We start from the raw sequence: 13,440 nt of genomic DNA on the forward strand, positions 1-13,440 counted from the left end.
TAAAACAATTGTTTCCTTCGTCTCTTCAAGACTATTACATTTGCAGCTCTCTGGAATTTTTACTAGAAATTCATTTTATAGTAAAGAAAATTTCTCAAAAAGTCCCAGCAAATCCTAAGAGAGCTTTTTCATTTGACAATAAAGTTTCAATGAAATGGTCTCCTAGTAACTTCGTATGGAAATTTCTACTGAAAAGGTCTCTTAATTATTTTGCAAATGTCATTGTTTTCAAAAAATATTCAAAATTCAATTCACCATATGAATATAAGATATAAGAATTGAAATACCACTGAATATATCAAAGGTATGATATAAATATAACTTTTTCATAAAATTTGCTACAGAAACAATATTGTTTTTTGTAAAAGTTGGCAAATCAATGCTATCACAAATTTACTGGAGACGTTTTTTCATATGGTTTTTCCAATATAATGAATTCAAAATATTATGCTGGTGCAAGATTGGCGTGTTCTTTAATTGAGGCCACAGTCATGGTCAATTTTGTGTTGAAGTTATGACTGGTAATAAACTGATTATAAAAATCGATATTGATGAAAACTATAAAAACATGATTTTATGAGCTTTTTGAGTTTATGTTTAATTGAGGAGCAATTTCGCAAAACACGATAACTGTATTTTTGTGTGAAAAATGAGTTAGGCATTGATTTATATTAATTGGAAGGTTTCCTCGATGCATGAGTTCAGAATCGAGCAAAAGCCGATGTAACCCATACAAAATCGTATACAGTGCATTTCTTTAATGTCTCCCCCCCCTTTTATTTTTTGAACGGGTCAACCAAAAAATTGAAATTTGGGATAATGAAATCAATGCATGAATACTTTATTTTGAAGTGGGATTGACAAATGAAACTTTTAATATGGCCACTGGGCGCCATATGGGAAAAAAATTAAATAAAAAGGGGGGTCCTGTGACACATCTTTTTCGTGAAGACAAACACATTGAAATGGATAGTTCTAGAAAATGAACATCATTGTTTACTTAGAATATTCTCATTTAGTTTTTGGTTTTACTAGTAGAAAGGTACCACGTCAACAATCTCTGAAATGGTCAATTCTCGTCCATTGCAAGAAAAAATTGAAGCGATTTTCATTTACGGTGCGACGCGTAACTTTCACGAGACCGAAAGGATTTTCAATAAACTTTTTCCGAATCGGCCCATCTGTAGAAAATATTTGAGGGAACTTCTATCCAAATTCACAACTACCGGTAGTGTACAGAACAAAAAGCCCCCAGGTCATCAGTCCATTCCGGAAGAACAGCAAGTGCAAAGAATTGGTGAGATGGCAGTAAATCCTGAACAGTGTACTTATTCCGTCGCGAATGTTTGTGAGGTGTCTCCTTTTACTGTGTGGAGACTTTTGAAGAGGAATTCATCCGTACAAAATTAAAATGGTACACCAATTAATTGAAGATGACCCTCATCGAAGAACAGAATTCTGCGAAATCATGACGGAAACCATTGCAAGGCATCCTACCTATCTCCACAATATTTGTTTTAGTGACGAATGTCAAAAAATGAATGGGGGGAACATCAAAGAAATTCACTGCATGAAGTGTCCCGTTTCTTGCAAAAAGCGAAAAATCCAAACTTTGAACAAAACCCGATAAATCGTAATTGTTTTATTGCACTATCACCTCTTGTGTAGTAGCGATAAGCTGCTTAAAACAAAGCTAATGACAAAGATCTCGTTTTATACAGGGTGTAAATCAATAAGTGAAAAACATTTGAGGAGGTGATTCCTCATCGAAAAAAAGATAGTATCTTTCATATGAAGAAATTTCAATGGAGCATCCCTTGTTAAGATACAGCCCCTTAAAGGGTGTACATAAAATTTGTATAACAATTTTTTTCACAAGCACTAAAAAAGTTACAATAATGAAATTGACCTGACGTTTTGTACTACCAAAAAGACACTTAGCCATAAATTTATTTGGTTTATCCCATGGTTGTAAGGGGTGGAAAACGCAACCCCTAAAATGTATTTCCAATGTAACTTTTTGTCTTATTACTTGTTTACCATTTGAAAATTTATTTTCGATAGTCTGTTTCATTCTAAACAAAAAATGTCTCTTGGGTTTTTTGTCATAAAACACCTTCTGAAGCAACAATTTGGTTCTAGTTGGGAAGAGATGGATATGCCAGAAATTATATGATTCAATAAATTATTACGGAGGCCTGTTGTTAACGATGAATAGGATAATGAAGAGCAACAACTTTGTGATTGCCTTGGAGAGGAAATCGCAGTCCATATTCAGTTTTTTCTAATATATTTTTTAGCAAAAAATATATTCAAAATATTTGTGTTGTTACTATTACTATCATTCTCATGAGCAATATTGAATGCGTTAAAAAGGATGTTTTTTGGGGGAAAATTTTGATCAAACACCGCTAAAATTTGAGTTTTGAGCAAAAGCCGATAATTCCAATAATTATTCTACTTTAAAAAAAATCTATAGAATCGATTTCATCAAAACTTCCGGATTTCAAAAATCAACCTTCATCACGTTTTTTGCCAAAAAAAAAATACTCAAAAATGTAATAGTGATTAATGAAGAAAAGAGAATTGAAACTTTATATGTTTTTACCACTTTCATTTATAACTAACGTTACTGCAGTTTCGTCCTATAAGGACGCCTGTTTCAGAGGTACTACAACACAGCTAAACCAATTTATGATATTCATGAAAAATCTCAATAGCAACATTCAGTTCACACTCGAAACAGAGATAGAAAAATTGATAAATTTCTTAGACCTGGCCATTACACACAATCAGAATAAATTTGAGTTCAATGTTTTCAGAAAACCTAGCTATACAGACATTACTATCCCAAGCGATTATTTCCATCCAGACAGTCATAAATTAGTAGCCTACATTAGCTGCCTTAGTCTGCTAACAAACTAGCTAGGGAAATTGATATAATTACACAGATAGGTCATAATAATGGTTACAACGCAGATACAATCTAGAAGTTAGTCAGAAAACAAAACCGTAAATTCACTTACAGATTAATATACCCTCAGATCAAACAACCAGAAATCAAGAAATGGGCAACTCTAACATATTTTGGAAAAAGAACAGAAATAATTGCCGGTTTTTTCTGAAAAAACAACGTGGAAGTGGCATTCAAACCAAATGTCAGGTTATCTGATTTCGTTTTCTATGCCAAAGATAAGGTGGACAAGTTGGAGAAATCTGGAGTTTATAAGCTTAAGTGCCAGGAGTGTAATAATGTTTATGTGGGACAATGTCGAAATTTCCAAAAACGGTATGCTGAACATGAAAGGTCCTTCAGACAAGAAAAAAAAATTATCCGACGTTTTCAAACCACTCCTTGGCATGCAACTACAAGTTCCCGAATCTAAACGATACGGAAATTCTGCACTATGCAAGGAAGGGTTGCAAACTCAATTATTTAGAATCCTTGGAAATTAGCAAGCATAAACATTGCGGGTGCAACCTGTTAAATGATCAAATCAATGTAGTTTACTCACCTGTTTTCAAATGAGCACATCCGCATCGTAAAAATTATAAATTCAGGTACTCAATCAAGCCAAGTACGTCTATCATTATATACACGGGTGCTATATAAGAGCTAATGTAATAAACAATTGTTAGTTTAATGTATAAGTTTGAAAATGTCTACATGGCTACATCCATCAATTTATTATAATAGCGATTGCATACTACCCGTTTTTCTTAATTTATTCAGAATTTCAGAAAATGGATTGATCGAGTTTTGCGCGATTGCTTCCCAATTGTAGAAAGGAAATCACTATGAGCCTTCCTGTTGAGCAAAAGAATATATATAAATCATTTTTCTAGCATATTCTAATCTGCTCTTGTCCAGAAGTTGGCCCGAATTTGTAAACTTGTATAATTAGACATAAATATATCATTGTTACATTAGTCGTTCGAGCCACAATAAACCTTTGCGGAATGCGGTGGAGAGTCGAAAAGACCCACTCACTTTTGACATAACCTAACCTGTTCATATCCTGTTGAAGTTATTGAAATGAGTCAAAACAATAAAATGTATTTTTCTCTCTAGAAAACCAAAACAAACACCTGCCAAACCATTTCAAGTTTTTAATCTATTGTTCTTTATCAGCTGTTTTACAAAACACACCAAATGTACGATAATGATGATAAATGGTATAGTATCTTTGCAAATTGGACAGTGCATCGAGTCTTTTATTGTTACGAGGTCAAATTTATGGTTGATGAAAATTTCAGTGGATTAAGTAGGTATGTCTTTAATTCAGTCAGAACGGTGGAACTGAAAAATCTAATTGCAAACAAAACATTACAATTCTGCTTTTCGTGGTTATCAGAATAATATGAGTTTGAATCTCAAAACTTTTCTGCACATTATTCATTTCATTTCTTCCATTTTCTTCTTTGGATGCAAATTCAACTTGAGCTTGAAAAAAAAAAGTTCCCAATAGATATAAAAATATTTCTATTTCTTTGATGTAAAAAAATGTCGTGTGTAAATGAACTATTTTTCATATGTACGTCGTAAAGTGGATTATCAGTAATGAGTAACAAGTACCAAAATATTTACTCATGAATATTTGAAAATCCATCAGAACTGGGTGATTAGTTACCAGATAAGTAATATACACGTGTTATCTTTCCAGAATCGAACTATGAATTCTATTATTTTGTTCCAACCCAAATGAAAGTGATGTCATAGTTTACATGTGAATGTTATCATATTTCAACAAATAAACTCCAAAATATGACTAGATGTAAAATCTATATCTACTAATATTATAAATGTGAAAGTTTGTGTGGATGGATGTATATATGTTTGTGGCTCTTTCACGTTTAAACGACTGAACGGATTTGTTGAATTTTGTTGAATTTATTTATTGAATTAGGATTCCCTAATATACAGGTTAGCTAACTTAACATATAATATAATCAACAAAATTCATATAAATAATACAACTTTATATGCATACATAATTTGAACCGAACTAAAAGGAATTTTTCAAATTCCATCATGAATATATTTTAACAGTTCGCTCTTGAAAATCTTTAATGATAGAGTAGATTTAATTGAATCAAGTAAATCATTGAAATGTATTAATGATAGTAAGTATGGTGGGGTCATTTTATTTAATATTTTATAAATGAAAACCATGAAAAATAGAATAATCTTTTGGATACTGAGAGCCATTGTAGAGCAGATAGCATGATAGAAATTGGTGTATACCTATTACATTTTAAAATTATTCTCATTCCTCCATTTTGTAGTTTTTGTATTTGTTGCACTTTGTTCAAATTGAAAGAGAATAAAATAGATGCACAGTAGTCAAAATGGGGTTGGATTACTGATTTATATACCATAATTTTTGTATCTGTTGATAAGTTATTGTCGATTCTTGAGAAAACATTTAATTTTTTTGTAATCTTTTTTTCAAAATATTTGAAGTGGTCGTCGAATGATAAGCAATTATCAAGTTGAAATTCCAAATACTTCACTGATGTTAATATTTCTATACGTTCATCTTCAATTTTTATATTTATGATGTTTGTATTTAATTGATTATATTTGAATTTAGTAGTAATTATCATTGCTTTTGTTTTTTTAACGTTTCATTTTATCGGTTTTCAGATATGTTTCTACTTTCTCTAGAACTTTATTCATTCTGCCAACAGTTTCTTCTGAATTTACTCCAGTTCAGGCCAATAATGTATCATCTGCAAATAAGTTGATGAACTCACAGTCTGTAAATAATAATTGAATATTATTCAGATACAGAATGAATAATAGGGGACCAAGCACACTACCTTGTGGCACTCGTGTGTGATTTATTATATATAATGAGAAATACTCGTTCACACGTACTTTCTGTTTCCTTTCTGATGAATAATTACTTATCCATTCATATACCGACTTCTCAATCCCATATCTTCTCAGCTTCTGAAGCAAAATACTTCTATCAATCGTTTCAAAGGCCCTTTTGAAATCTAAAAAGACAGCTACAACATATTTACCTTTATCTGTTTCATTAGTAAATTTAGTTAATGATAACTGTAGTGCTGTTTCACAAGATTTAGATGAAACTCTATATAAATAGAGCTTATATATCAGAATAACATAAAGGCTACAATTTACAAAAGTTTTGTGTAATTTTGATCATAATATTGTTGCTCCCTGAGACCTATCTTGGCGTGCGCTGCCTATACCGATAGAGTTACATGCATATAATGTATCGTAAGATTGTTTATCTTAAATAGTTTTAAATAAAAGTCCCAAATAGCATATATCCACCTCTTATGTGGTAGCCACATGTGTGGTACACAACAAATGGTTGTGTACCACTCAGAATTGACTGTTCTGCGTTGTTCTAGTGGTACCGTTGCGGCATGTCCAGTTTTTCCGAAAAAACAGGCGACCATTTGCTTGGAAGTGCTTCGTGCGCGAAAAACTTTTGTTGGATTTGGCTCATCTTGAAACACCCACACAGTCGACTGCTGTTTACATTTGGGCGTAAATCTACGATTCATCACCTGTCACGATGTCATAGACGTGTTTCGAAGCACCGCGATCGTATTTTTTGAGCATTTCCTTCGACCAATCGACACGAGCCTTTTTTTGAGCGATTGACAAATTTTGTGGGATCCAACGCGAACAAATTTTTTTGACAGTCAAATGTTTATGCAATATTGAATGTATGCTGGTCCCGCTAATGCCGAATGTTGTCGTAATCTCACGATAGGTCAAATGACGATCTTGCAATATCAGTTCGCGCACAGCATCAATGGTTTTCGAAACAACAACTTATTTTGGACGACCTTCATGAAATTCCTTTCGGAGTGAACTACGACCACGATTGAATTCACCATACCGTCGATAAACACTGGTACTTGATAGAGCTTCATCGCCAAAAATTGAATCAAGTTCATCCATGCACTGTTGCTGAGTTAATCCACGTCGAAAGTTGTAAAAAATAATCGCACGAAAATGTGCAAGATTTAATTCCATTTTTGGGCCGAAATGAATCTTTTAAGTTACTGTAAACAACACAAATAGCGCGCGTATGTCAAAACGTTCTGAGTACGTATAAGCTCAAAAATGTCCAACTTTACGATAGAGGTGTCAGTTGACAGATTGCAACACTAGGGTTGCCAAATCTCGAAACATAAAAGGCATCGCAAAAGTACACTCAAAATAAAAAAATCCACATTTTTTCCGTGGTAGAATTACAAAGTAATAATTCGTATGGAATGTGATATCGCACAAGCCGATTTGGGGAAGAATTAAATTGCCGCCGGAGTCGGCGGAAAAATTTTCAGTTGTGCGCGTCGTGACGGCGTTTATTAACGTCGTGAAGATGTCTTTTGATGTCGAAAATGGTATCTACAGACAGCGTTGTCCATAAACATGTTGATACCAGTCGCCAGATCTTATGTCAATGAGCTGTAACGACTAGAGAAGTGTATGGAAAGTCTGGAATAGTAAAAAAAATTCAAAAATTTTACAGCGTTGTACGTCAAAGTGTATTATCTCTTTTTGAATCAAGTCAACATATGAGAGCCATCAACAGAATCTGTTAAACATACTAACAAATGTGAATACCATGTAATATCGAAAACAAAACTACACTTCAATTAAAACATGTTTTTCCCATTTGTACTATCAAGCTAATAAACAAACTATTTTCATTTATTATTTTTCAATACCCAACTTGAGTTAATGACACTAGTTTATTCTTATGAAATCAATATAACAATAATGTTTGGGAAAGAAAGTTTTTGGCTTTCTACTACTCCATCTTGATACATTCACTCATGTGAATGATATCTGATTCTTATTCCATAACGAAAGTTTAAAATACAAACTGAGTAGAGAAAAGTATCTTCTGTATAATTCAGTGTTCATATAGAAGTACTTGTTTCGAAAGAATTTTTTCTTTTGTGTAATTCAATGTTTATATGAAAGTAGCTGTTTCAGGAGGACTTTCTTTCAGTTTGTGTCTGAAAACTTGTCTGACGGAAAACTTCGTAATAACTGCGGGAGATTTCATGGGAATTTCAAATACTTCCGCATGTAGAATAGTAAAAAAGGTGTCATGTGCGATAGCAGGTCTAAATAAGTGGTACATAAACATGAGATCTACCAGGGAAGAGATGGAAAATGATGCTCAAGAATTTTTTAGAATAGCAAGATTCCGCAGAGTTATAGGTGCCATCGATTGCACACTGGTTAGAATAGATTCTGTCGGAGGTGCCGTCGCTGAAATATTCAGGTCTCGCAAAAACTTCTTTGCACTCAATGTTCAAACTGTTAGCGATGCAAACCTGAGAATAAAGAACATTGTCGCTCGTTGGCCAGGCTCGGCTTATCACCAAACCATTTTTAAAAATAGTATTTTGAAGAATGAGTTTGAGCGTGACGAGTATGAGCCATATATTTTGATAAGAGACAGCGGTTATCATCTTGAACCATACTTGACGACCAAGTTGCGCAGGGTCATGATGAATGCAGAAAATTTATACAATGAATCTATAATCAGAACAAGAAATGTTGTGGAGAGACAATATGGTGTGTGGAAAAAACAATTCCCAGTTCTGAGCGTCGGAATGCGCCTCAAACTTAACACCATTATAGCCGTCATTATAGCAACAGCGGTTTTACATAATATGGCTATTGATTGGAGCGATGAACCTCTACCTGAGTGACTTGTCCAAGAAGACATTGAAGTTGAAGAAGAACAAGAAGAAGAAGGAGGAGGAGGCCAAGATGATGAAAATGTATTGAACGGAGGCAGAAACATGCAAAGGCTTATAATAAACAATCATTTTGCAAATTTGTAAAGAGATAATCTATATTGAAATTGTACATAGAAAAAATAAAGTTTCATAAAGAATAATTTTTGAAACATTCACTGAATTTGTTTTCGTAATAGATCGAGTTTTAACAATTCAATTTCAATATTCTTTTTCTCCTTCTTCAACTCGTCCTTCATGGTTTCTGCCATGACTTTGTAATCAATTTCTTTCGAATCTCCTAATAAACTCTGCATAACAGGTCGCAGCTTTTTGGACGGAGATTGTTTCAGTTTATAAGGATTATAATCCGCCCAGTTGGTAACTTTCTCTGAAGCAACCTTTAAATAAATAAATGCTTAACTTGTTCAAGAGCAAGTTTATTTTAACTTACGTTTCTGAAACATCCAGGGAGATTCTTTTTTCCTCTAAGCACATTTTTTGATGGGAGTTTTTGATGGCACGACGGTTTCGCAATTTGCACCTAAAATTAATCTCATTGATTTGATTGTAAGAAAATTTGCATCAATATACTAACTTCTTCAGATGGCAGTTCCTCTGCAAGTACCACCTGCAATTTAAAAATCATTGATTAAAAATTCTTTATAAAATAATCAAATTATAAACATTTAAAACCAATAAATTACATACTTCCATTTTTTCATTGAGCAATGGCGGTTCAATAAGAGAGACATCTGAATCTTCTTTAAGATCTTCATCCATCTTCTCCAAAATTGTTTCATTTGCCTGAAATAAAAAAATATTTCATAAATATATTCAAAGATATTTCAATAATTACTCACATTGTCATCGTCGTTTGGGTTTGTGAGACCTACAACCGTTTTTGCATTCACAATTTTTAGAATCATGTCCATAACTGGGTCGTCCATCTTTGGTATGAAGAATCCAACACCAGTGCCCTTCTCATATTTTTTCTCTTTCGCCACTTGTTTCCTCGTTTTTGTTTTGAGGTTGTCATACTTTGACTTTAGTTGGTCGACACCTCTGAATTCTAAAGTGTTGGTGTTGAATGAAGCGCAAATCCGTACCCATGCCATTTCCTGCAATTATATCTAATGTTACTCAGATATGAGCAGTCACATTCTTTACAAACTGGAATGAACTCACCTTCGCAGTATTTGAAACCTTGTTTGTTTCTTTGTTCTCTATGAACTTCCTCTCTTCATTGATTTTCTCTACTAACCGCAGCTCTTCTTCCTTACTGAAGGGCGATGCCTTTTTTTTGCAACTGCTTGAAGCCATCAACAAGAAAAGAAACGAAGTACTTAAAAATCCAGAGGCAGCGAAGCGCGAAAACGAACCAAAACAAACACATTTAACCCCACTTTATGTACGCTCAGTGATGCCAACTATCATTCAATGCAAGAAAACCGCACTTTCATTAAAGGCGACTTTACATTCGATTATGGAATACCTGGGACATTTGAAGCCGACTTTTGAGAAAAGGCGCCTTTTGGTAAAGTTTGCTTTTGACCGATATTATGGAACCGGGCCTAAGGCCTTTGACCGTGTGTGGCATGAGGGTTTGCTGGCCAAACTTCGATGTTATGGCTTGTCGGATCATTTTTGTGTATGGCTCTCCAACTTCCTGAAAGAACGTTCCCCGCAAATGAAAACTTGCAAGTGGAACTTCGAGGATATTTTGGGTGAATAGAAGGTCAACAACAATAGTCAAAACCATTTCAATTCAGTTGAAATTAAAGTTAGTTTTTTATTGTAATATACACTTAGTCCCAACAGGGACTTTTTAATTTTGACAATTAATAACGGCCATCTTGTTGAAGCTACATCTGCCATATCATTTGTCATTATCATGTCATCGAAAAAACCAAATATTTACCATTCACATCATATTGCAGTACATTAACCAACATGGGATACTTAAATATAGGAAATAATAATCAAACACCTGAAGGCGAGTCAATAAAATATCTAGGTATCTATATAGATAGGCATTTTCGATGGCACCTACAGATGAAAGAAATAATCAGAAAGTTGAGAGGTACACTTTCTAAGTTCAATCTCCTGAAAAACTTTCTCGACATTCAATATTTGAAAACATTGTACTTTGCACTTGTACAATCACAACTATCCTATGATATAATAGGTTGGAGAGGAGTGAATGATTGTCATCTTAGGAATCTAAATGTCCTATACAGAGATGGATACTGAAAATTATATTTATTAAAATAAAAACGCATCCATTTGAGACCTTATTTAAAGAAGCAAGTGTATGTGATATTCCACAACTTTTCTGTATCAGCATACTGAGTAATGTTAAAAAAGGAAACATCAAAATAGAACCAATCATTCACTTCTACAATACTAGGAAAAAGGGAAACTTTTTAAATGCACCACGATGTGACAAAACTATAGGACAAAGAAACGCAACATATCTCGGACCACTCTTATACCAAATATTACCAGGAGAAATAAAAAATATCAACAGTTCTTCTATGTTTGAAAGAGAAGTAAAGAAATTTATTTTTAATACCGAAAGAACTTTTTTTGACTTCATTAATAAAACTATTCCAAACAGCAATTTGACCTAAGCAATTATTGAATAGATGAAAATAACTATGTATTCTGTATGTAAATACTGTTTCTGTTATTAGGTTTATTTATTATTTATTCATTAATCGATTGATCACTCATTATTTTCAATGAAATGTAAATGTAATGTAAAAGTAATTATACACTTAATTCACAACATAGTCTCATCACGAACAAGCTATAGATATTATTATTATTATTATCTATGGCTTCTGTGATTATCTGGTTTATTTTCGATAGCACTCCATGTAATTTATATCAGTATACGAGAAAATAAACATATATTATCATTATTATTCATTCAGTCTGTTTTACCAAATCACCATGGATGGATAAAGCATTCAGGAACACGCGCAGATAATAAAATGGGTGTTCTGTTCGGCAACGTATAGAGCGCTTCGCCCATTTACGGTCGCCATAATCGTCCCACCGAGAGAACTACTCGTAATGTGGTGGATAAATTTGAGTCCACTGGTTCGGTAAACGATCAACCAATGTCCGTACGTGGATGAAACGCAAAATCTGCCGAAAACATCGCCGCTGTCTGTGAGAGTGTGCAGAAGAATCCGAGGCAGTCGATTTCAATCACTCACACAAACTCGGCCATTAACAGACCACAACTTGGCGAATTTTGCGTCGTGGCTTGAGCCTGCAATTGACCAGGGAACTGAAGATAAACGACCGTAGACAACGGCGTCTGTTCGCTGAATGGGCTCTGGTGCAGTTGGCAACTGACCCTAATTTCCATCGAAAAATCATCTTCAGTGATAAGGCGCATTTCTGGATAAATGGGGACGTGAACAAACATAACTGTCGAATTTGGGACGATACCAATTCATATGGGATTCAAGAGCGACCAATGAATCCCAAAAATTTCACTGCTTAATGTGGATTTTGGGTTGGCGGCGTCATCGGTCCATATTTCTTTGAGAACAACGTTGGTCGGACCATCACTGTCAACGGTGAGCACTATATGTCGATGATAACCAACTTTTTTTGGCCTGAATTGGATGATCTGGACACCAACGACATCTGGTTTCAACAGTACTGCGCTACATGCCAGACAGCTCATGCCACATTGGATATTCTGCACTAGCGATTTGAGGGCATGGTCATCTCACGTGGAGGTGATGTGAACTGGCCAACGAGATCGTGAGATTTGACCCCGTTAGACTTTTTCTTGTGGGGTTTTCTCAAGTTATTGAGACATTTGAACGATGTTATATCCCACACATAATTGCATCAATATGTCTTTCAAACGGATAAAAAAAATTCCATGATATCTCACACACACTCCGCTTCATTTGAATTTCAAGATAGGAGGCGGTTAATAAAAAACCCTATATTTATGGGTGTTAGGATCACACTGGGTAGCACTTAACTCAAGTTTTATGTATTGATTTCTTGTCTGTCTTACTACTTTGAATTTTAAAGCGATTAGTATTCCACAGCCAACCGCTGCGGACCGTGAAAAGATAAACACAAAATATTGGAACCTTTCAGGTCAACCTAATTCACTGCACATTTATGAAAAAAACATTTCATGATCCGCTGACCTTGCATCGTTATTAATGCTTTCCAATGGATACATTTATTGAATTGGTCTGAATATTCACCATTTGAAGTTATCACCTGCACCAAACAAGCATTGCTGTCTCAGGTAATGTCTGAGCTAACTAAAATTAGCTTACCAAGTATGAATCAATTTATCTAATAGATATTCACTTTCAAAAATATTTTTTAAACTATCGTGTAGCTTCAATTTTTTCCCATTTCTCGTTGAGAGTGCTGTTTCATGTGCTGCGTTTTGTTAGTAGAAATATGCAACGTAATGATAAGGTTGATGGGACTATTAACTAAATAGATTCTTGAATTGACTGATACCCCACTATCGCAAATGTTGGTCATTAAATCTATATAACTGAAAGAACAATGACTATCTGTAGCTGTTGCAACAAAGCAACAAGTTCAAATTAAAAGAGTACATTTTTAGGAGAGATTAGTTTTCGGGAAAACTTCCGAAGGAAGGAAGAAAACATTCATGTTCAGAATAAACTCTTC

The 13,440-nt window shown here is 34.1% G+C and overlaps 2 protein-coding genes across 3 annotated transcripts in view; one reads left to right on the forward strand and one right to left on the reverse strand.

The window, feature by feature from the left end:
• The window catches only part of LOC111506974 (uncharacterized), a 96,819-nt gene that overhangs the window by 27,760 nt on the left and 55,619 nt on the right, over positions 1 to 13,440 (forward strand). Inside the window, exon 1 of one of the 2 annotated variants that reach the window (XM_074171630.1) lies at positions 4,223 to 4,265. The exons of the other annotated variant lie outside the window; for it this stretch is intronic. Coding sequence (XP_074027731.1) covers positions 4,238 to 4,265 — 28 coding nt within the window. The 5' untranslated portion in view covers positions 4,223 to 4,237. Of the gene's footprint in view, positions 1 to 4,222; positions 4,266 to 13,440 lie in introns of those variants that run through there. 2 annotated transcript variants of the gene reach the window in all.
• Positions 8,990 to 11,603, reverse strand: LOC141480900 (uncharacterized). The gene is made up of 5 exons (XM_074171635.1): positions 9,934 to 11,603; positions 9,609 to 9,866; positions 9,457 to 9,552; positions 9,344 to 9,376; positions 8,990 to 9,289 (listed from the first exon to the last, which is right to left on the reverse strand). The coding sequence occupies exons 1-5, from the start codon at positions 10,066 to 10,068 to the stop codon at positions 9,191 to 9,193; spliced, it is 621 nt and encodes a 206-aa protein (XP_074027736.1). The 5' UTR covers positions 10,069 to 11,603; the 3' UTR covers positions 8,990 to 9,190.

Source organism: Leptinotarsa decemlineata, unplaced genomic scaffold (assembly GCF_025532065.1).
Source record: "Leptinotarsa decemlineata unplaced genomic scaffold, Ldec_3_MD MMD2_tig00000026_RagTag_RagTag, whole genome shotgun sequence".
In the NCBI taxonomy this organism is placed as follows: Eukaryota; Metazoa; Arthropoda; class Insecta; order Coleoptera; family Chrysomelidae; genus Leptinotarsa; species Leptinotarsa decemlineata.

Excerpts from the sequence above, each read along its gene's own strand:
- LOC141480900 (XM_074171635.1), bottom strand. The coding sequence starts at position 10,068 with ATGGCTTCAAGCAGTTGCAAAAAAAAGGCATCGCCCTTCAGTAAGGAA. Across the intron at positions 9,377-9,456 it reads TGCTCAATGAAAAAATGGAA|GTGGTACTTGCAGAGGAACT; the intron begins GTATGTAATTTA and ends TTTAAATTGCAG. Across the intron at positions 9,290-9,343 it reads AGGAACTGCCATCTGAAGAA|GTGCAAATTGCGAAACCGTC; the intron begins GTTAGTATATTG and ends GATTAATTTTAG.